This window comes from Phyllobates terribilis, unplaced genomic scaffold (assembly GCF_046119375.1).
Source record: "Phyllobates terribilis strain yellow unplaced genomic scaffold, ASM4611937v1 Scaffold_3__8_contigs__length_932513732, whole genome shotgun sequence".
Taxonomy (NCBI): Eukaryota; Metazoa; Chordata; class Amphibia; order Anura; family Dendrobatidae; genus Phyllobates; species Phyllobates terribilis.
The window spans coordinates 96962660-96986044 of NW_027362763.1; the positions used below are offsets into that span (position 1 = coordinate 96962660).

The 23385-nt window shown below is 49.5% G+C and overlaps 1 protein-coding gene across 3 annotated transcripts in view; it reads right to left on the reverse strand.

Moving 5' to 3' along the window:
- Positions 1 to 23385, reverse strand: part of ATAD2B (ATPase family AAA domain containing 2B) — a 170356-nt gene that overhangs the window by 115208 nt on the left and 31763 nt on the right. For all 3 annotated transcript variants that reach the window (XM_073674057.1, XM_073674058.1, XM_073674056.1), the window contains exons 9-12: positions 18121 to 18222; positions 8752 to 8863; positions 4064 to 4179; positions 2493 to 2667 (exon numbers count right to left, since the gene is read on the reverse strand). In XM_073674057.1, coding sequence (XP_073530158.1) covers positions 2493 to 2667; positions 4064 to 4179; positions 8752 to 8863; positions 18121 to 18222 — 505 coding nt within the window. The remainder of the gene's footprint in view (positions 1 to 2492; positions 2668 to 4063; positions 4180 to 8751; positions 8864 to 18120; positions 18223 to 23385) is intronic.

Sequence of the window (23385 nt, forward strand, 5' to 3'; positions counted from 1 at the left end):
CCGGCCGGCAGCACAACAGATCCCCTTCTCCCCCGGCCGGCAGCACAACAGATCCCCTTCTCCCCCGGCCGGCAGCACAACAGATCCCCTTCTCCCCCGGCCGGCAGCACAACAGATCCCCTTCTCCCCCGGCCGGCAGCACAACAGAGCCCCTTCTCCCCCGGCCGGCAGCACAACAGATCCCCTTCTCCCCCGGCCGGCAGCACAACAGATCCCCTTCTCCCCCGGCCGGCAGCACAACAGATCCCCTTCTCCCCCGGCCGGCAGCACAACAGATCCCCTTCTCCCCCGGCCGGCAGCACAACAGATCCCCTTCTCCCCCGGCCGGCAGCACAACAGATCCCCTTCTCCCCCGGGCCGGCAGCACAACAGATCCCCTTCTCCCCCGGGCCGGCAGCACAACAGATCCCCTTCTCCCCCGGGCCGGCAGCACAACAGATCCCCTTCTCCCCCGGGCCGGCAGCACAACAGATCCCCTTCTCCCCCGGCCGGCAGCACAACAGATCCCCTTCTCCCCCGGCCGGCAGCACAACAGAGCCCCTTCTCCCCCGGCCGGCAGCACAACAGAGACCCTTCTTCCCCGGCCGGCAGCACAACAGAGCCCCTTCTCCCCCGGCCGGCAGCACAACAGAGCCCCTTTCTCCCCCGGCCGGCAGCACAACAGATCCCCTTTCTCCCCCGGCCGGCAGCACAACAGATCCTCTTCTCCCCCGACCGGCAGCACAACAGAACCCCTTCTCCCCCAGCCGGCAGCACAACAGATCCCCTTCTCCCCCGGCCGGCAGCACAACAGATCCCCTTCTCCCCCGGCCGGCAGCACAACAGATCCCCTTCTCCCCCGGCCGGCAGCACAACAGATCCCCTTCTCCCCCCGCTGGCAGCACAGATCCCCTTCTCCCCTGACTGGCAGCACAACAGATCCCCTTCTCCCCCAGCCAATAGCACAACAGATCCCCTTCTCCCCCGGCCAGCAGCACAACAGATCCCCTTCTCCCCTGGCCGGCACCACAACAGAACCCCTTCTCCCCCCGCTGGCAGCACAGATCCCCTTCTCCCCTGACCGGCAGCACAACAGATACCCTTCTCCCCCGGCCGGCAGCACAACAGATCCCCTTCTCCCCCGGCCGGCAGCACAGATCTCTAGAACGGTGGGTGGTGGGGGTCTAAGACTTGTTACTGATAGTCTATGACCCCCTCTGTCATGTCCCGCCATCTGAGCCATAACTCAGGAGACCAGTTTCCCCTGGAAGATTCCTTTAACCTCCTCCTTGTGAATTGTCTCGGGCAGGTTTGATTTATGTAAAACACGAGAAACAAACATCAATATGCAGCACGAGCGAAGTAATTATACCCGGCTAAGTAGGAGAGGTGGCACAAATTTCTTGTAATATACTAAATGGCTTCTTACAGACGAGAACCCACTTAAGGAACAACATTACTTCCAATTATTATAAATATGCTAAATGTCTTTCTGAATATAACATTTTTACATATACTTTGCAAAATTACTTCTCTGAACAACAAAGTAAACTACACGCTGAGCACGGCTATAATTGTCAGCAAAACTTCCAGATGGGGGAAAGTAAAAAAAAAAACCTTAAAATGCCAGGTTTTTGTTATACAAAAAAATTTGGGGGAGAGGGGTGGTAGCTTTTTGGGTAAGAGTCTATCAGCATGGCACATCTAGAACTGGCAAACTTTGCCCACTCTTTCCATCTCCTGTGTACAGCGCCCTCTTCAGGTCACACACAGATTTTCTACTGGACTCAGGTCTGGGCTCTGGTTGGCCAATTCCAAAACTTTGATCTTCTGGTGAAGCAAATCTTTTGCTGATTTGGAGGTCACTTAGGGTCATTGATGGGCCAAAAGGTGAAAAGCCTCTCCAGCTTCTTAGCACAGGCCTCAAGGTTTTGTTGTAAAAATGACTGCTATTTGGAACCGGTCAAAATTACTTCCACCTCGATTAAAGCCCCAGCTCCAACTGCTGAAAAACAGCCCTAAAGCATAATGTGCCTCCACCTTGCTTCACTGAGGGTATGGTGTTCTGTGTGTCATGCGCAGTGTTGGTTTTGCACCAAAAATACCTTTTGGAATTATGCCCAAAAAGTTTAACTTGTTTACACCCTTTATGTAGGTTTTTACAAAACACAGCCGGGCTTGGATGCTTTTCTGCATAATAAAAAGGCTTCAATTCTTCCACTTTACCCCACAGGCCAGACACATGAAGGATCCGGGAAGTAAAGGAACTAGAAGAACGTGGTATCAGTAAGGTGCCTAACACGACTTTATCACTTTTTTTTTTTTTTTTTTTTTTTTTTAAATGTGGCTTAATAATGTCTTAAAGGGATATTCCCATCTCATACATTTATGGTCTATCCACTGGAGAAGCCATAAATGAACTTTAGATGCAGATCCCACCAAGGGGGACCGGTCTCCATCTCAAGGACTAATCAATATCACTACCTAGCAAAATCAGTTATGGGTGCACTTACCTGATCAAACAGGAGTCGCAACTGGCGCTCAGACTCGCCCACCCACTTACTGAGGCAATCGGCACCTTTGCGCATGAAGAAAGAGACCTTCCTGTCACCTTGGCTGCATTCATTGGCGAGGGCTCGGGCAACCAAGGTTTTTCCTGTTCCTGGGGGGCCATAAAATAAACATCCCCTGTATAAAGAAAAAAATAAAATAAAAAATGATGAGTGTCACTATACACTAATGGAGTCTACTCACCAGCCGTAATAATTTCCCTTGTTTATTTTCCATACAGAGCTCCAAATCTGCAGCATAAACAACGTTTAAAAAAAAATCAGCCACATTTTTCCTTCACAACACTAGAGGGTGTGCATACTGATCAATTATAGGGTTCAATGCATGAACTGTATGCAGTGAGCTCCCCCTAGTGGTGGCTGCAGGAAGTCAGAATTGTCATTTAACTCTAGGTTTAAGTTGGAAGGTTTGGTTCTCTGTATCTGAAAGGCAGATCTTCAATTGATAAAATAAATTATTGCAATAATTTACACATTAAATATATAGCTCTATCTATATATGCACACACATATTATACATTTATTATACACACACTACACATACATACGGACGCAGACAAGTACTGCAGATCCACCCCCTATTCAATACCCAGCTGCGACCCCTACAAAAATGACAGACCTGCTGTGTTCTGAGAAGCTCTAGCACTTATAGCACTGGTAGAATACCGATAAGAGGAACCATTTACTACAAAGCATGATAATTGGAACAGGTCCTTGGAATGTGCACTAATAACTTGTTATGGGAGATGTGTCTCTAAGATCGGCACGGGGGCCTAAGAGCCTTAAGGCAGCGGCGCGGGGGCCCTTAAGGCAGCGGCGCGGGGGCCCTTAAGGCAGCGGCGCGGGGGCCCTTAAGGCAGCGGCGCGGGGGCCCTTAAGGCAGCGGCGCGGGGGCCCTTAAGGCAGCGGCGCGGGGGCCCTTAAGGCAGCGGCGCGGGGGCCCTTAAGGCAGCGGCGCGGGGGCCCTTAAGGCAGCGGCGCGGGGGCCCTTAAGGCAGCGGCGCGGGGGCCCTTAAGGCAGCGGCGCGGGGGCCCTTAAGGCAGCGTGTGGATATATACCATGGACTACAGGCGAGGGCTGTAATCTAATAAGAGGCAGGTTTATAAGTAGATCTTTATAGAGAGAAGGGCTTTATATTCAGCCATCTGCTATACAAGCAGCTAATCCACGAGACACAGGGAAATGTCTGGGCCATCATACGGGCGCTCTCCCCGCTGACCGTAGTGGAGCGCAGCAGCTGCTGCCAGCAGACGTCTCCCCCTCTCCCAGTGGGGACCTTACACATATCTGAATAAACCTCCTATTATAACCGTGTGACACCGCAATAAGCCTGTATTTATCCTCATAATACTGATCACACCACTCCACTGCCAGGTATGAGTGCTATCTAGTGCCGAGTGCAGACAGGAGCAGAACGTGCAATACGACCAGTGTCACAGAGATATTCATCGTCTCATCCACCCACCGCACTAGTACGAGGGTCCTGAGCTGCCCCACCCGTGCCCGCACTTACCGGGGAGGTTGTATCTTGAACTTCTCGAAGATTTCCGGATACAAAAGGGGGAAAACCACCATTTCTTTCAATGCATAAATGTGCTGGCTTAGACCTCCGACACTGTCAAAGCGGACCTGAGCGAGGGGAGCAGAGCACAAACATATATGAGGTACAGTCCATATAAAGGAGCACAGCAGGTAGAGAGATCTGCGCTGTATTAAGTCTGAGGGGAAAGAGACGGAAGAAAGTGAAAAACAGCTCTCAGGGAAGTCACGCATCGTCCCCTCAGTAATTAGATTTATCTTGATCAGACGTGGGCAAACTACAGCCCTTTGGCTCTTCCTATACGGCCCAGGGACCGGGACAGCAAAAGGGCTAGAAGCAGTGACGCCATCTACATCCCGAGAATATAATGGTGGAGGAGGGAGCCGTCCGCTCAGTCTTCCACCATCAAGCCTGTGCAACTGAGCGTCTCATTAGATCGCACCCGTTGTGGAGCCTCAGTGAGCGGAGCAGCACACCGGGTGTAAGGGGGCGAGGTGAAAAGGATTTGGGTTGTTATATATGGGGGTCATCATTCTGTGTTGGGTGGGTCATACAGCGTGAGGGGGTCCATCATACTGTGTGGGGGTCAACATCCTGTGTTTGGGGTCTGTGGTGGTCATCATTCTATATTTGAGAGCTGTGGGGAATCATACTGAGTGGGGAAATGTAGGGACCATCATACTGTATACAGGGGTTTGTGGGGGCCCATCATACTGTTTGGGAGCTATGGGGGACAATACTGTGAGGGGTATCCTTCTGTATATAGAGTGCTTTAGGGGGATCAAACTGCATGGGTATCATCATTCTGTGTGTGGGGTCATACCTTTTATGGGCAGTGGGGGCCATCATACTGTGTGGGGAGCTGTGGGGGCCATCATACTGTGTGGGGAGCTGTGGGGGCCATCATACTGTGTGGGGAGCTGTGGCGGCCATCATACTGTGTGGGGAGCTGTGGCGGCCATCATACTGTGTGGGGAGCTGTGGCGGCCATCATACTGTGTGGGGAGCTGTGGCGGCCATCATACTGTCTGGGGAGCTGTGGGGGCCATCATACTGTGTGGGGACCATCAAACTTTATGGGGGGAGCTGTGGCGGCCATCATACTGTGTGGGGAGCTGTGGCGGCCATCATACTGTGTGGGGAGCTGTGGCGGCCATCATACTGTGTGGGGAGCTGTGGCGGCCATCATACTGTGTGGGGAGCTGTGGCGGCCATCATACTGTGTGGGGAGCTGTGGCGGCCATCATACTGTGTGGGGAGCTGTGGCGGCCATCATACTGTGTGGGGAGCTGTGGCGGCCATCATACTGTGTGGGGAGCTGTGGCGGCCATCATACTGTGTGGGGAGCTGTGGCGGCCATCATACTGTGTGGGGAGCTGTGGGGGCCATCATACTGTGTGGGGACCATCAAACTTTATGGGGGGAGCTGTGGGGGCCATCATACTGTGTGGGGACCATCAAACTTTATGGGGGGAGCTGTGGCGGCCATCATACTGTGTGGGGACCATCAAACTTTATGGGGGGAGCTGTGGCGGCCATCATACTGTGTGGGGAGCTGTGGCGGCCATCATACTGTGTGGGGAGCTGTGGCGGCCATCATACTGTGTGGGGAGCTGTGGCGGACATCACACTGTGTGGGGAGCTGTGGCGGCCATCACACTGTGTGGGGACCATCAAACTTTATGGGGGGAGCTGTGGCGGCCATCATACTGTGTGGGGACCATCAAACTTTATGGGGGGAGCTGTGGCGGCCATCATACTGTGTGGGGAGCTGTGGCGGCCATCATACTGTGTGGGGAGCTGTGGCGGCCATCATACTGTGTGGGGACCATCAAACTTTATGGGGGGAGCTGTGGCGGCCATCATACTGTGTGGGGAGCTGTGGCGGCCATCATACTGTGTGGGGAGCTGTGGCGGCCATCATACTGTGTGGGGAGCTGTGGCGGCCATCATACTGTGTGGGGAGCTGTGGCGGCCATCATACTGTGTGGGGACCATCAAACTTTATGGGGGGAGCTGTGGCGGCCATCATACCGTGTGGGGAGCTGTGGCGGCCATCATACCGTGTGGGGAGCTGTGGCGGCCATCATACCGTGTGGGGAGCTGTGGCGGCCATCATACCGTGTGGGGAGCTGTGGCGGCCATCATACCGTGTGGGGAGCTGTGGCGGCCATCATACCGTGTGGGGAGCTGTGGCGGCCATCATACCGTGTGGGGAGCTGTGGCGGCCATCATACCGTGTGGGGAGCTGTGGCGGCCATCATACCGTGTGGGGAGCTGTGGGGGCCATCACACTGTGTGGGGACCATCAAACTTTATGGGGGGAGCTGTGGCGGCCATCACACTGTGTGGGGAGCTGTGGCGGCCATCACACTGTGTGGGGAGCTGTGGCGGCCATCACACTGTGTGGGGAGCTGTGGCGGCCATCACACTGTGTGGGGAGCTGTGGCGGCCATCACACTGTGTGGGGAGCTGTGGCGGCCATCACACTGTGTGGGGAGCTGTGGCGGCCATCACACTGTGTGGGGAGCTGTGGCGGCCATCACACTGTGTGGGGAGCTGTGGCGGCCATCACACTGTGTGGGGAGCTGTGGCGGCCATCACACTGTGTGGGGAGCTGTGGCGGCCATCACACTGTGTGGGGAGCTGTGGCGGCCATCACACTGTGTGGGGAGCTGTGGCGGCCATCACACTGTGTGGGGAGCTGTGGCGGCCATCACACTGTGTGGGGAGCTGTGGCGGCCATCACACTGTGTGGGGAGCTGTGGCGGCCATCACACTGTGTGGGGAGCTGTGGCGGCCATCACACTGTGTGGGGAGCTGTGGCGGCCATCACACTGTGTGGGGAGCTGTGGCGGCCATCACACTGTGTGGGGAGCTGTGGCGGCCATCACACTGTGTGGGGAGCTGTGGCGGCCATCACACTGTGTGGGGAGCTGTGGCGGCCATCACACTGTGTGGGGAGCTGTGGCGGCCATCACACTGTGTGGGGAGCTGTGGCGGCCATCACACTGTGTGGGGAGCTGTGGCGGCCATCACACTGTGTGGGGAGCTGTGGCGGCCATCACACTGTGTGGGGAGCTGTGGCGGCCATCACACTGTGTGGGGAGCTGTGGCGGCCATCACACTGTGTGGGGAGCTGTGGCGGCCATCACACTGTGTGGGGAGCTGTGGCGGCCATCACACTGTGTGGGGAGCTGTGGCGGCCATCACACTGTGTGGGGAGCTGTGGCGGCCATCACACTGTGTGGGGAGCTGTGGCGGCCATCACACTGTGTGGGGAGCTGTGGCGGCCATCACACTGTGTGGGGAGCTGTGGCGGCCATCACACTGTGTGGGGAGCTGTGGCGGCCATCACACTGTGTGGGGAGCTGTGGGGACCATCACACTGTGTGGGGAGCTGTGGGGACCATCACACTGTGTGGGGAGCTGTGGGGACCATCATACTGTGTGGGGAGCTGTGGGGACCATCATACTGTGTGGGGAGCTGTGGGGACCATCATACTGTGTGGGGAGCTGTGGGGACCATCATACTGTGTGGGGAGCTGTGGGGACCATCATACTGTGTGGGGAGCTGTGGGGACCATCATACTGTGTGGGGAGCTGTGGGGACCATCATACTGTGTGGGGAGCTGTGGGGACCATCATACTGTGTGGGGAGCTGTGGGGACCATCATACTGTGTGGGGAGCTGTGGGGACCATCATACTGTGTGGGGAGCTGTGGGGACCATCATACTGTGTGGGGAGCTGTGGGGACCATCATACTGTGTGGGGAGCTGTGGGGACCATCATACTGTGTGGGGAGCTGTGGGGACCATCATACTGTGTGGGGAGCTGTGGGGACCATCATACTGTGTGGGGAGCTGTGGGGACCATCATACTGTGTGGGGAGCTGTGGGGACCATCATACTGTGTGGGGAGCTGTGGGGACCATCATACTGTGTGGGGAGCTGTGGGGACCATCATACTGTGTGGGGAGCTGTGGGGACCATCATACTGTGTGGGGAGCTGTGGGGACCATCATACTGTGTGGGGAGCTGTGGGGACCATCATACTGTGTGGGGAGCATCACACTGTGTTGGATAGATTGTCATGGATTATACTGTATAGACAATCATACTTTATAGAGGCCATCAAATGGTGTCTGGCCATCATACTTTATGGGGGCTGTAGGGTCCAGTAGGCTATGTGGGGGCTTCATACTATTATGAGGGGAGCTGTTGATCATTGAATAACAGGAGCAGTATGATTTACTGCTTTTAATAAACTTTATAATAATCTGTAAATTATACGGTGTTGATCTGCTTAACAGAAAGCAATAAAATTAATAGAAAAACACAATAGTAATAATCATCAGTTAATATTAAATATTGACCAGAATCAATTTCAATGTATTCCCATGTACCAATTTGTTTTGCTTTCTTGGGTTACAAAACAGACATTTGCGTCATAAGGGGGACTTGTGTGAATATATAAGACTTCATTACTGCACCGTGAGCAGATCCGGTAACAGGGTATAACTTCTAGCCACACCCAATTTTTTTTGAGCACTGGATTATTATTCTCACCATCACTTGGATGCCTGAACTATAACTATGTTACGTCATTGAACTAAAAAAAAAAGTGCAAATTCGGCTTCCCGTCACCTATTAACACTCACCGATCGATCTAGGTTCATTGGGTCCACATCCGCCAAACTGGCACCAACTTTTACTCGTTCTCTTAAGATGCCGCTGGCTAGATCCTCGGGTCGGAGGTTCATGGGTAGACACCTGTAATGAAGAGAAAAAAAAAAGTCAGTATGACTAGCAAAAAAATAAAATAAAACATAGCAATTTATCTTAATTTTAAAACATTTTAACACTTCTTTTCTCACTTTGGGTCTATTGATGTAACTTACAGTCATCAAAGTTGCAGAAAAAAACCTTCAGCCCCTTTAAACATGGGGTTAAAAGAGGGATTTTTGGTACTCAAAAATGGAGCCTTTCATTGGGGGACACAGGACCATGGGTGTATGCTGCGGTCGCTAGGAGGTTGACACTAGGCAAAAAAAAAAGAAAAAAAATAGCTCCTCCTCCGCAGTATACACCCGCCTACAGGCACCAAGCTCACCAGTTAGTGGCTAAAGCAGTAGGAGGAACATAAAACAATTAACTATGCAATGCCCAACGAGGCACAACCGTGAAAACTAAATTAGATGCCCAACAGGGCCAACTGGACATATGCCCAAAATCAGGGAGGGTGCTGTGTCCCCCAATGAAGGCTCCAAGAAAGAGATTTTATGGCAAGTACCAAAAATCCCTCTTTCTTTATCGCTTCATTGGGGGACACAGGACCATGGGACGTCCAAAAGCAGTCCCTAGGGTGGGAGAACAAAATATAGCCACAGATTAGGTCTGACTGCGGGCAACTGCAGCCTGCAGAACCTTCCGTCCAAGACTGGCATCAGCCGAGGAATAAGTGTGGACTTTGTAAAACCTTGAAAAAGGTGTGGAGTGAAGATCAGGTTGCGGCCCTACAGATCTGAGAAGCTGAAGCCTGATGGCGAACAGCTCAAGAGGCCCCCACCGCCCGGGTGGAGTGAGCCCTTACCCCCGGAGGGGGAGGTTTGTCCGAGACGCGATATGCTTCCAAAATGGTCGAACGTATCCAACAGGCGATGGTTGACTTGGAAGCAGGAAGGCCCTTGCGACGCCCCTCAGGAATGACAAACAGGGCATCCGAATGCCGGAGGGAGGCCGTTCTAGAAAGGTACACACGTAAGGCTCTGACCAGATCCAGTTTGTGCAGGGATTTCTCCCGTGGGTGCACTGGGGCCGGACAGAAGGAAGGCAATACAATGTCCTCATTGTTGTGGAAAGAGGAGATTACTTTCGGCAAAAAGGAAGGCACCGGCCTAAGCACTACCTTGTCTTGATGGACGACCAGAAAGGGTGACCGACATGAGAGGGCTGCGAGCTCTGCAACCCTTCTAATAGAGGTAACGGCCACCAGAAAAGCCACCCTCCAGGAGAGAAGAGAGGTGGAGATGTCCTGAATAGGTACAAAAGGGGGGCTGTTGGAGGACGCTTAGGACCATATTAAGGTCCCATGGATTCACCGGGGGCGATAAGCCGGCGCCAGGTGATCCACCCTTTGTAGAAACATCTTGACCTGATGACGTGAAGCCAAGATACGTTGGAATAAAATGGACAAGGCAGAAACTTGGCCTTTGAGAGTGCTTAGAGAGAGTCCCGCTTCCAGACCAGACTGAAGAAAGGCCAAAATGACCGGTAAGGAAAAGGACATTGGAGCTAGCAGATCTTTCTCGCAGTGACGAAAAAAGGGTCTCCAGGTTCTGTGGTATATGCGCGAGGTTGCCGGTTTTCTGGCACTAATTAGTGTCTGGATGACGTTGTCTGCAAAACCCGCCTTCCTCAAGACTGCGGCCTCAACGGCCATGCCATAGAATTCAGAGACCGAGAACTCTGATGAAGAATAGGCCCCTGAGAGAGGAGGTCCGGACGGTCTGGTAGTCTCCAGGGGGAGTAAACGAGCAGGTTTACTAGACCTGCGTACCAGACGTGTCTGGGCCAATCCGGGGCTACTAGGATTACCGGCACTCCTTCTGTCTTGATCTTTTTGACGACTCGAGGGATCAATGTTACAGGGGGAAAAAGATAGGGCAGCTGGAACGGAGACCATGATATGACTAGCGCTTCTTGAGCGATCGCAAGGGGATCGCGGGACCGGGCTACAAAGGATGGAACCTTGTGATTAAACCGAGACGCCATGAGGTCGACGTCCGGCGTGCCCCATCGTAAGCAAATCTGATGGAACACCTCGGGATGGAGAGACCATTCTCCTGAGGCAAGGACCTATCGACTGAGGAAGTCGGCCGCCCAATTGTCGACCCCCGGAATGTGGACGGCTGAGATTGCCGGAACAGTGTTCTCGGCCCAAACTAGCACTCTTGCCACCTCCTTCAAGAGGGACTTGCTGAGTGTTCCTCCCTGATGGTTTATGTATGCCACAGCCGTGGCGTTGTCCGATAGTACACGGACCAGGAACCCTGCAAGAATATCCTGCCAGTGACGCAACGCCAGGTAAATTGCCCTCATCTCCAAGAATGAGGGACGAGTCCACCATGTTAATGACCTTCTCACATGAAGAGGTAACCTGATGCGTCGATCTAGAGACGATGGGTTCTTGTCCCATGCCGACAGAAGGGCCAGTTGAAGAGGCCGGGTATGGAACTGGGCAAAAGGCACTGCTTCCATAGCTGCCACCATTTTTCCCAAGACACTCATGCATAGGCGAAGAGAGCGTGGACTTGGGTCGGAAAGGTGGTGGATTCCCCGACAGAGAGAGTTTATCTTTTCACTCGGGAGAAGGACCCGGGCATGGTTCGTGTCGAACTGCATCCCTAGAAAGGTTACGCGTTGAGATGGGACCAGGGAGGATTTGTCTGTGTTGATCAGCCAGCCTAACAGAGAGAGGGTGTTCAGGGTGATCTGGAAACTGTGGAGACAGTCCCTGAACGTGGGACCCTTGATCAATAGGTCGCCGAGGTAGGGGATAATTACAATCCCCCTGGCTCGTAGAATGGCCATGACCGTTGTGATTACCTTCGTGAAAACCCTCGGGGCGGAGGCAAGCCCGAAGGGGAGAGAAGTGAACTGATAGTGTGCGTTCTGGAAGGCAAATCGAAGGAACTTCTGATGTGGTGTGCAGATTGGGATGTTAAGATAAGCATCTGAATGTCCACTGAACATAGATATTCCTCGGCTTCCATCGAGGCGATTACCGACCTGAGGGACTCCATTCTGAAGTGCCGGATGCGTACCTGTCGGTTTAGTTGTTTGAGGTCCAGGATCGGAAATAGTGAGCCGTCCTTTTTTGGAACAACGAAAAGATTGGAGTAAAAACCAGAAAACCTTTCCAGAAGGGGGACTGGAACTATGACTCCTAGGCGCAGAAGGGAGGCGATGGCCTGAAGGAAACCGGTTAACAGAGATGGATGCGGGGGGCGGGACCTGAGAAATCGTGTTCCTGGCATGGCATTGAATTAGATCTTGTAGCCGGAGGTCACAATCTCCTTGACCCAGGCGTCTTCTATTGCCGAGACCCAAGAGTCTCGGAACAGAAGTAGACGGCCGCCCACCCTGGGAGAAGTCCCAGGTGGGAGTGACCCGTCATGCTGAGGAAAATCTGTTGGATCGTGATGGGGATCCAGAGGGCTTAGAAGAGCGACCCTTTGGGCGCCAGTTGGGAGTGGGCCTAAAGGTAGGCTTAGGTTTCTCTCGCTGTGCTGGGGTATGGTCCTGTTGAGAGGAGGGGCCTGGTTGAGCGAACTGACGAAAGGACCGGAACTGAAGAGAACGTCTCCTAGGAAAGGGGCGTTTAGGTCTCGGCTGGGGAAGGGAGGTGCTCTTATGCCCAGTGGCATCAGAAATGATCTGGTCTAACTTAGACCCAAACAGCCTGGAGCCTTGAAAAGGGAGATTTGTTAGTGATTTTTTGGAGGCCGGGTCGGCGTTCCAAGCCTTCAGCCAAAGAATTCTACGTATAGCAATGATATTGCTAGAGACGCGAGCTGAACAGGCAGCGGCGTCAAGGGAAAAAAGTGAGCAGATATTTTCCTGCGTGGTCGATCTGATCCGCTAGGTCAGCCAGATCGTCCGGGGAAGCACCCGTTAGGATGCCCTGCCTAAGCTGTTTGGCCCATGCGGAGACTGCCTTTGATACCCAAGCTGAGGCGAAGGAAGGACACAGGGAGGTGCCAGCAGACTCAAAGGCTGACTTAGACAAGGCCTCAACCTGTCTATCCATAGTGTCCTTGAGGGAGGAACCGTCTGGAAGAGACAGCACCGTCTTGGCCGAGAGACGAGAGACAGGAGGATCCACAGATGGGGACTCCGTCCATTTACTGACAAGATCGTGATTAAACGGGTATAGCATGTCTAACTGTTTCTTTCCAGTGAAGAGCTTTTCTGGATGCTCCCACTGTTTCTGAAAGATACCGTTAAATTCTGTATGATTACAAAAGGTGCGAGCCAGGAGTGTAATTCTCTTGAAGGAAATTGAGTAGTCCTGAGAAGGGCTCTCGTCCTCTTTAACATGCAGGGTCTGATTGACGGCCGATATAAGGCTGTCAACCAGGGCTGTGGAGTCGGTAAGCCACAGTTGCGACTCCGACTCCTGGATTTTATCAGGTTCCGACTCAGACTCCGGCTCCGACTCCTTCATAAATGGCCAATTCGTAACAATAAATTTACTGTTGTAAAATATTAACATCGTGCTTATTCAGTTTCTCACCAACATATAAGTAATCAGACCACTTAGAGCAAAAACTATATTTATAAGAATACAATTAGAATATAGCAAATAACTTTTATAAACTTTTCTAAACTCTTGTAAGTAAATATGCAATAAACACTTATGCAGTTAATAAGAAGAAATCTATAAATTTGTCCTCAGAAAAAGTATTGCCTCTGTCAGATCCTCCTTCATGGATGCCCTCAAATCTGATCTAATTATTTTGAGAGCAGAGAACCACCTCTCTACACTAACTTGGGTTGGTGGCAAAGCAGTAACCACTCGGGCAACATCTCTGACAATGTCAGGATACAGAGGAATCGCTTGTTGCACTGTTATTTTTGATGAACGGTCAAATTTCTCAATTTCTTTTATTGCACATGAGAAATTCTGCTGAAATGTACTGGCTGTGTTCTTTGATGGGGATGACTCTTCTTCTATGCGGGAACGCTTTGCACGGTTCTTGTGATCCAAATATTTTTCGAAATTAAATTCATCAGTTGATGATGAGGGTGAAGATGTGGCAGGACGACCAAATTCTTCTTGTTCCTTCTGACTGTTCTGCAACCCTTTCATCCTTACTGCTATTTCAAACAGAGCTTCTTTTCCTTTAGTTAGCTGTTGATCATCTAGAGGAATCCGATGCATTGGGTCTACATAAACAGCTGCCAAAAGAATGTTATTTTGTAATAGTAGCTCCTCTCTCCGTTTCATTGATGTAGCAATGCCACTTGCAATTAACCCTCCTCTTTGGGACAGGCGAAACATCAGGTTCTTCCACTCCTTTAAGAAAATACCTGGAGTTAAGTCCTCTGCTTGTAATTTTTTAGTCACTGTAAATGGGTGCTCTAGCAATTTTTCCAGCTCAGTCACCTGATTCCACTGACTTTCATTTAGCGTCAGTTGAGGGTTAGCCATGTCTACAAGAAGGTTTTCAGTTCAACCAAGCGCTGCATCATTAAGTAAGTACTGCCCCATCGTGTGGCTTGATCAATAATTGCCCCTTTTCCAGCACGTCTCTTCAAAATTGAGTCAACTTTAGGGGTTCTGGCAACAGTAGCCAATTTTCTCACCTTGCCAATCAGTGCAGCAGCATGTCCTTCTTGCAGACTGTCTCTTATAGCCAGCTGTAGCGTACGCACAACACAGCGCATGTGATGAATGAAAGAACGGATTGACATAGTTTCAACAAGATCATCTAAACTATCATGTTGCGGTTCATCTGAAGCAATTTCAGTTTGCTCCTCAGTTACAATACTGTGTTCCTCTATTTCAAACATTTCTGTGTCTGTGGACCCAGAATGTTCTTCTAGCTGCTGGTCACCATCATTACTCTCATTCATTAGCTTAATAGTACTTATCATATTTGAAGCATTGTCAGTTACGACAGAAAGAACTTGCTCTTTTTTAAGTTCATAGTCTTGCAGAACCATTTCCACCAAGACCTGGAGAAACTCACTGGTGTGATGAGCTTTGGTGTCTTTTACTGCCAATGTCTTGGTAACTATTTCATTTTTGTCACAAACAAATCGGACATTGATGGCAAAATAGTTCACTCTGACGTGTGCAGGCATCCATTTTAAGAAACAGAAAGCGTCCCTTGAGAGTTTTTTTAAGTTCTTCCTTTTGTTTAAAAGCTTCTTCGATTACTAATTTTCTAATACTCTCTCCAGAGAAACACCAAGCTTGCGGGCCATTTCCCCATTCAGACACATAAAAGCTGGTCGTGAAAATAATGAAATAGGCACACTATCCTTTACAACAAGCTCTATGATCTGTTTTTTAAATGTATCTACTGTCATTGTCACAGTAACTTTGTCACTAACAAAATATCTTGCAACTGATGGCTGCAAAGTTCTCTGCTCCCTTGTTTGGCTGGAAGAGCTGGGCACTGGTTCATTGGTTTGGATGCAGTCTTTCTCATCCACTGCTTTCAGTACTTCTGGATGAAAGCGCTGTAAATGTCTCTTTAGATTAGAAGCTCTGATAGGAGCATTTTTATCTTTGCCTGAATATGCACTGATCTTGGCTTCACAGCATTTGTTTTCGTCTGGATCATTTGTCATACACTGACAGACATAATGTTTTCTATCTTGAGTGATGGTGAAATGTTCAAATACAGCTGATTTAATGTGACGCTTCTTTGACATTCTCAGGTTTTTAATTCTGCATTCACAATCCAAATGACAATTGTTTTTCCTAAAAACAATTGTACAAAATTATTGCTAGGTCGTACAACTGATATAGTGGTCAGTAATACTGTTATTCCTCATGTACTCACAGTTAACTGATGCAAAGTTTGTTGAAAGGATAATACTTCTTACAGTCTTCCTCTTCTGAGTAGCAGCTGTGAGAAGCTTGGAAGACGCACACCTAGTAAACATCTAGTCTAGAGGAGGAGCTTTACTACTAAGAATTTGCAACACATTTTCACTTTCAGTTTCATACATTGTAAGTAGGGGGGTTGGGGCAGCATGAGGTTAACCAAGTATAAGATTAGATAAGGGCAGTGGAGAACAGTGACACACAAGAAGTAAGAAATGTCTATCTCAAGCAGAACTGCTTATCACTGTTGTTCATAGTTTGATAGAACATATATATTTGAGTAACATTTATAAAATTCATATGAAAAGTTCAATTATGAAATATTAATACTTTTTTTTTTAAAGCTGGAGTCGGAGTCAGTACATTTCTACCGACTCCAACCAAAACTAACTCCGACTCCATGACTCCGACTCCACAGCCCTGCTGTCAACCATGTCCTGGATTTTAGATTATTGGTCCATGTCAGATCCAGAGTCAGAATCTGATGCAGTGTCTGATCTCGGAGCGACCTCTGGGGAAGAGGTGTGAGATGCAGGGAGCATTTTGGAGTCTGGAGATCTGGAAGATGAGCTTGTGTGAGTCCGTTACTGAGAACGTGCTCTCAGTCTGCCCTTGGGAGGAGGGGGTAGGGGTGCCTGCGAATCATCCGTGGAAAGTTCGGAGCACTGGTGGCCGTGGATAGTATAGGCAAGCGTTCTAGGACCTGAACCAGAGATTGAGATACCTTGGTGAGGTCAGAGACAGACTGGGACATAGCAACAGCCCACTCCGGAGGAGGGAGAGTTACTTCTTCCTGGGCGGCCAGGGGATCTTGGGGACCCAGCATGGTGGGAGGCTTGCAGGTCGAGCAGAAAGCCATTGTCAGACCCGCAGGCCACTTAGTACTGCAAAGAGCACAGGCGTAGTATGTGACTGTGTGAGCGGGACGGACAGAAAACTCCCTGGGTTTGGGCATATGTGCCTAACCAGGAATACTGCAGAGGAAGGAGCCTGTGGGCAGGAAAGGTGTGTGTCGGTGCCAGGGCAGCGCCTACCCAGTCTAGGAATATCCACAGTCCAGTATCCCCCGTCGGAAACTCCGGAGCTGAGCTGAAGGGAGCCGCTGTAGGAGGTGCGGTGCTGAAGCTGGCAGGCAGAGCCAGGAAAAGAGAACAGAGTAGAGGGGCGGGGCAGGAGCAGAGCATGCTGTCCTGAGTGACTTGGGGGAGCAGAGGCTCTGATAGGTGGAAAGAATGGGGGCGGGCTTAGGAAACCAGCCGCTGATAGGCCGCCGGGAGAAATGTGGGCGTGCCGGACGCATAACAATGCTCCTCGGCCCTGATTGGCCGATTGCCAGAGGGGGCGTATACCAGCCGGTAAAAGAAACGCCCCACTCGAGATGCGCGAGACACCCAGACCTCCCATCCAGCCTATATGACTGGGAGAGACACCCAGACCTACCATCCAGCCTATATGACTGGGAGAGACACCCAGACCTCCCATCCAGCCTATATGACTGGGAGAGACACCCAGACCTCCCATCCAGCCTATATGACTGGGAGAGACACCCAGACCTCCCATCCAGCCTATATGACTGGGAGAGACACCCAGACCTCCCATCCAGCCTATATGACTGGGAGAAATACCCAGACCTCCCATCCAGCCTATATGACTGGGAGAAATACCCAGACCTCTCATCCAGCCTATATGACTGGGAGAAATACCCAGACCTCCAATCCAGCCTATATAACTGGGAGACACCCAGACCTCCCATCCAGCCTATATGACTGGGAGAGACACCCAGATCTGCCATCCAGCCTATATGACTGGGAGAAATACCCAGACCTCTCATCCAGCCTATATGACTGGGAGAAATACCCAGACCTCCCATCCAGCCTATATAACTGGGAGACACCCAGACCTCCCATCCAGCCTATATTACTGGGAGAGACACCCAGATCTGCCATCCAGCCTATATGACTGGGAGAAATACCCAGACCTCTCATCCAGCCTATATGACTGGGAGAAATACCCAGACCTCCCATCCAGCCTATATAACTGGGAGACACCCAGACCTCCCATCCAGCCTATATTACTGGGAGAGACACCCAGATCTGCAATCCAGCCTATATTTCAGGAAAAGACAGACGTCACATCCATCATATATTACAGGGAGAGAGAATCCCACATATGAAAAAAAAAAAAAAAAAAAAACGAAAAATTTGGATCAAACAGCAAAGTGCTTATCAGGGGGTCTGAAAAGGAATAAAGGAATGAACATAGACTGAAACTTAGTGGTTACTGAATTATGCGTAATTTTCACGTCAAATGAGTCCAGTCTTTTCACAGAAGGTCGAAGCCATTATTGATCACTGTCTAAACCACATTTCTACAGAATGCAGGTCAAGTAGGAATATACGCAGAGTACCTATTCCTCGCCTTGGCCATACTCTTGGACTTTCTCCTTTCAAACCGTTCTTCGTCTGAGGAGGAGGTGGTATCACTGCTGTGAATGGCATGCTTCTTTCGTCTATAGAACAAACCAAGGGTGAAAAGTGGCTTTACAATTTCATATAGACCATGCAGTATGGATATAATATATGTATGTATATAAATAAAACATACATACAAAATTTGAAATAATGTATAAATATGTAAATTCAAGAAATTCAAATAAGACGTCACATTTGGGGCCTGATTGACAAATGGTCAGAAAGTGAGAAAATGAAGGTCGCAAATGCTCTTCCAACCTTCACTTATTTCTTATGTGAAATATACCTACTTTAAAAAATGTATATATATCAAATTCTGCAATTTTTAAGCTTTTTTTGCTCCCTTTAAGAGGTGTCCGTTTTTTTCACATCTTTTTCTTTTTTTTTTACACAAAATAGCCGTATGTGGGCTGCTTTCTTTTTTTTTCTTGAGAGGCAAGTTGTAGTTTAACCCCTTTACAACCCAAGGTGGTTTGCAAGTTAATGACCAGGTCAATTATTACAATTCTGACCACTGTCACTTTATGAGGTAATTACTCTGGAACGCTTCAACGGATTCCCCTGATTCTGAGATTGTTTTTTCGTGACATATTTTACTTCATGATTGTGGTAAAATTTCTTTGATATCACTTGTGTTTATTGGTGAAAAAAATGGAAATTTGGTGAAAATTTTGAAAATTTAGCAATTTTCAAAATTTTAATTTTTATGCCCTTAAATCAGAGAGATCTGTCACACAAAAGAGTTAATAAATAACATTTCCCACATGTCTACTTTACATCAGCACAATTTTGGAACCAAAATTTTTTTTATTGGGGAGCTATAAGGGTTAAAAGTTGACCAGCGATTTCTTATTTTTCCAACAAAATTTACAAAACCATTTTTTTAGGGACCACATCTTATTTGAAGTGAGTTTGAGAGGTCTTTATGACAGAAAATACCCAAAAGTGACACCATTCTAAAAACTGCACCCCTCAAGGTGCTCAAAACCACATTCAAGAACTTTATTAACCCTTCAGGTGCTTCACAGGAATTTTTGGAATGTGGAACAAAAAAATTAATATTTAACTTTTTTCACAAAAATGTTACTTTAGACCCAATTTTTTTTATTTTCGCAGGGGTAACAGGAAAAAATGGACCCCAAAATTTGTTGTGCAATTTCCCCTGGGCAGCAGATACCCAATATTTGGGGAAAATCCACTGTTTGGGCGCATGGCAGGGTTCGGAAGGGAAGGAGCGCCATTTGACTTTTTAAATGTAAAATTTGCTTGAATAATTAGCGGACGCCATGCTGCATTTGGAGAGCCCCTGATGTGTCTAAACAGTGGAAACCCCCCACAAGTGACACCATTTTGGAAACTAGACCCCTCAGGGAACCTATCTAGATGTGTGGTGAGCACCTTGAACCGCCAAGTCCTTTACAGAAGTTTATAACATGGAGCCGTGAAAATAAAACAATCAAACTTTTTCCATAAAAATTATGTTTTAGCCCAAATTTTTTTATTTTCACAAGGGTAAGAGGAGAAAATGGACCCCAAACACTTTTGTGCAATTTCTCCTGAGTACGCCAATACCCCATATGTGGGGAAAATACAGTGTTTGGGCACACGGCAGAGTTCAGAAGGGAAGGAGCACTGTGTGACTTTTTGAACGTAAAATCGGCTGGAATCGAGAGCGGACGCCATGTCGTGCTTGGAGAGCCCCTGATGTGCCTAAACAGTGGAAACCCCCCACAAGTGACCCCATTTTGGAAACTACACCCCTCAAGGATTTTATCAAAGGGTATAGTGAACATTTTGAACCCAGAGGTACGACACAGAATTTGATGACATTAGGTCATCATACTGAATAAGTTGTCATTAGTTTTGAGTGCAAGTGCTCGCTACTTGAGTTTGCATCGGGTACTCAGGTATGCACCATGTATCAAGGGTGCTCAAGTGAAATGCTCGAGTCCCCGCCCGCATGTTTCACGGTTATTAGACATCCCAAAAAAAACATGTGGGGATCGCTCGTGCATGGCAGGTAATCCCTGCGAGGTTTTTTTTGGCCGCGAAGCATATGGGACGGAGACTCGAGCACCCGCGATACTCAATGTATACCCGAGCACCTGATGCAAACTCAAGTAGCGAGCACTTCCGTTCAACACTAGTTGCCATATATCAGCATCTTTTTTTTTTTAACTTTTGAAAAAAATCCCAACCCTAACCCTAACCTATCCCCAACCCTAACATTAGCACAACCCTAACCCCAGCGTTTATTTTTTACGCTGTTCCTAGTGCGGTATAAGGGATTAGACGACCTTATTCTTCGGGTCGGTGCAACTACAGAGATACCAGAATCATATAGGGTTTTTATGATTGACAGCTGTCACACACTAAAAGACACATTTTGTAAAAAGGAGATTTTTGTGTACTCACCGTAAAATCTCTTTCTCTTAGCCTCTAATTGGGGGACACAGGACCATGGGTGTTATGCTGCTGTCCACTCGGAGGACAGCAGCATAACACCCATGATACTATGCATAATCTGAAAAAGATTAACCGTGGCTCCTCCTCTGCAGTATACACCCCTGGACGGCGTCAGCCTTCTCCAGTTTTGTGCAAAAGCATTAGGAGGAACGTAACATGGATAACATAACCATGCCTATAAGAAGTCAACTATGTACGAGCTCCAAAAAAAACAAAACAATATGAGAACCAAACATGATAACGGCCCGGAACGGGCGACAGGGTGGGAGCTGTGTCCCCCAATTAGAGGCTAAGAGAAAGATTTTACGGTGAGTACACAAAAATCTCCTTTACTCTGTCGCCTCATTGGGGGACACAGGACCATGGGACGTCCCAAAAGCAGTCCCTGGGTGGGAAGCAATGGACGAATATTGTGTAGACAGGCCCCTACAATTGGGGCACCGCCGCCTGCAGAACCAATCTACCCAGGCTCGCGTCTGCTGAGGACTGGGTATGAACCCTGTAGTGTTTGGTAAACGTGTATAGGCTGGTCCAGGTGGCTGCCTTACTCACTTGTTGTGCCGAAGCCTGGTGCCTAATGGCCCAGGAGGCCCCTACCGCACGTGTAAAGTGTGCCGTAATACCTGCAGGAAGAGGAGAATTTTTGAGGCGGTAGGCCTCTTGTATGGTGGATTTGATCCACCTGGCAAGGGTAGCTTTGGAAGCTGGCAGACCCTTCCTTCCAGAAGAAGGAAAAAAGAATCAGACTTCCGGAAGGACGCAGTCCTAGACACATATATACGCAATGCCCTGACAAGGTCAAGCGTATTCAGAGCCTTCTCAATTCTATGAACCGGGAAAGGACAGAGGGATGGCAGTTAAATTTCCTCATTGAGGTGGAAGTTGGACACAACCTTCGGAAGGAAGGATGGGACCGTACGGAGAACTACCTTGTCCTGATAAAAAGCCAGGAAGGGTTGTCTGCAGGAGAGTTCTGTGAGTTCAGACACCCTGCGTAGCGAGGTGATTGCCACTAGGAAAACCACTTTCTGGGATAGAAGGCGGAGTGGGACTTTCCTAAGGGGTTCAAAGGGTGTTTCCTGCAATGCTGTCAGCACCAGGTTGTGGTCCCACGTTTCTAGTGGTCGTCTGTAGGGGGGAACCAATTGGAAAACCCCCTAAAGAAATGTCCTTACTTGCAGCTTGTTAGCAATGCACCTCTGAAAAAGTACTGAGAGAGCTGACACCTGGCTCTTAAGGGAGGCCAGGGACAGTCTGGCCTCCCGACCCGATTGGAGAAACCCAAGTACCCTGGGGAGGGAATAAGGGAGTGGGGTCTGGCCACGAGATTCGCACCAGGTAAAGAAGGCTTTCCAGGCACGGTAATAAATCGCAGAGGTTGGCTTCCGTGCCCTGATCATGGTTCCAATGAAGTCCGGCGAGAACCCTTACTGGGTTAGAACCCAGGTCTCAATGGCCACGCCGTCAAATTGAGGGCCCCTGAGTTCTGGTGGTAGAATGGGCCTTGTGACAGAAGATCCGGGCGGTCGGGGAGATGCCAGGGGACGTCTGCTGTGAGCTGTACGATGTCGGCGCACCATGTACGGTGCGATTAGGATGGTTGGAACTCCCTCTTGCTTGATCTTCCTCACCACTCTGGATATCAGGGGGAGAGGTGGAAAAATGTACAGGAGCTGGAACTGGGTCCAGTCCTGAACCAGGGCGTCCGCTCCTAGCGCCCGTGAGTTCTGGCCATGAAGTTGGAGACCTTAGCATCAAAGTGGGATGCCATCAGGTCCCCGTCCAGAGTCCACCAGCGATGGCAGATCTGTCGAAAAACTTAGGGATGGAGAGACCACTCTCCTGAGTCCATTCCTTGCTGGCTGAGGAAGTCTGCGGAATGTGGACCGCAGGGAGAACCGAACCTGTGTCTTACGCCCAGTGGAGAATGTGTGTCACTTCTCGCATCGCCTGGGCACTGCGGGTCCCCCCTTGGTGATTCACATACAGTACAGACCAAAAGTTTGAACACACCTTCTCATTTAAAGATTTTTCTGTATTTTCATGACTTTGAAAATTGAACATTCACACTGAAGGCATCAAAACTATGAATTAACACATGTGGAATTATATACTTAACAAAAAAGTGTGAAACAACTGAAAATATGACATATTCTAGGTTCTTCAAAGTAGCCACCTTTTGCTTTGATGACTGCTTTGCATACTCTTGGCATTCTCTTGATGACCTTCAAGAGGTAGTCACCAGAAATGGTTTTCACTTCACAGGTGTGCCCCGTCAGGTTTAATAAGTGGGATTTCTTGCCTTATAAATGGGGTTGGGACCATCAGTTGTGTTGTGCAGAAGTCAGGTGGATACACAGCTGATAGTCCTACTGAATAGACTGTTAGCTGCTTTTTTCTTGCCATAATACAAATTCTAAGTAAAGAAAAACGAGTGGCCATCATTACTTTAAGAAATGAAGGTCAGTCAGTCCGAAAAATTTAGCAAACTTTGAAAGTGTCCCCAAGTGCAGTTGCAAAAACCATCAAGCGCTACAAAGAAACTGGCTCACATGAGGACCGCCCCAGAAAAGGAAGACCAAGAGTCACCTCTGCTTCTGAGGATAAGTTTATCCGAGTCACCAGCCTCAGAAATCGCAGGTTAACAGCAGCTCAGATTAGAGACCAGGTCAATGCCACACAGAGTTCAAGCAGCAGACACATCTCTACAACAACTGTTAAGAGGAGACTTTGTG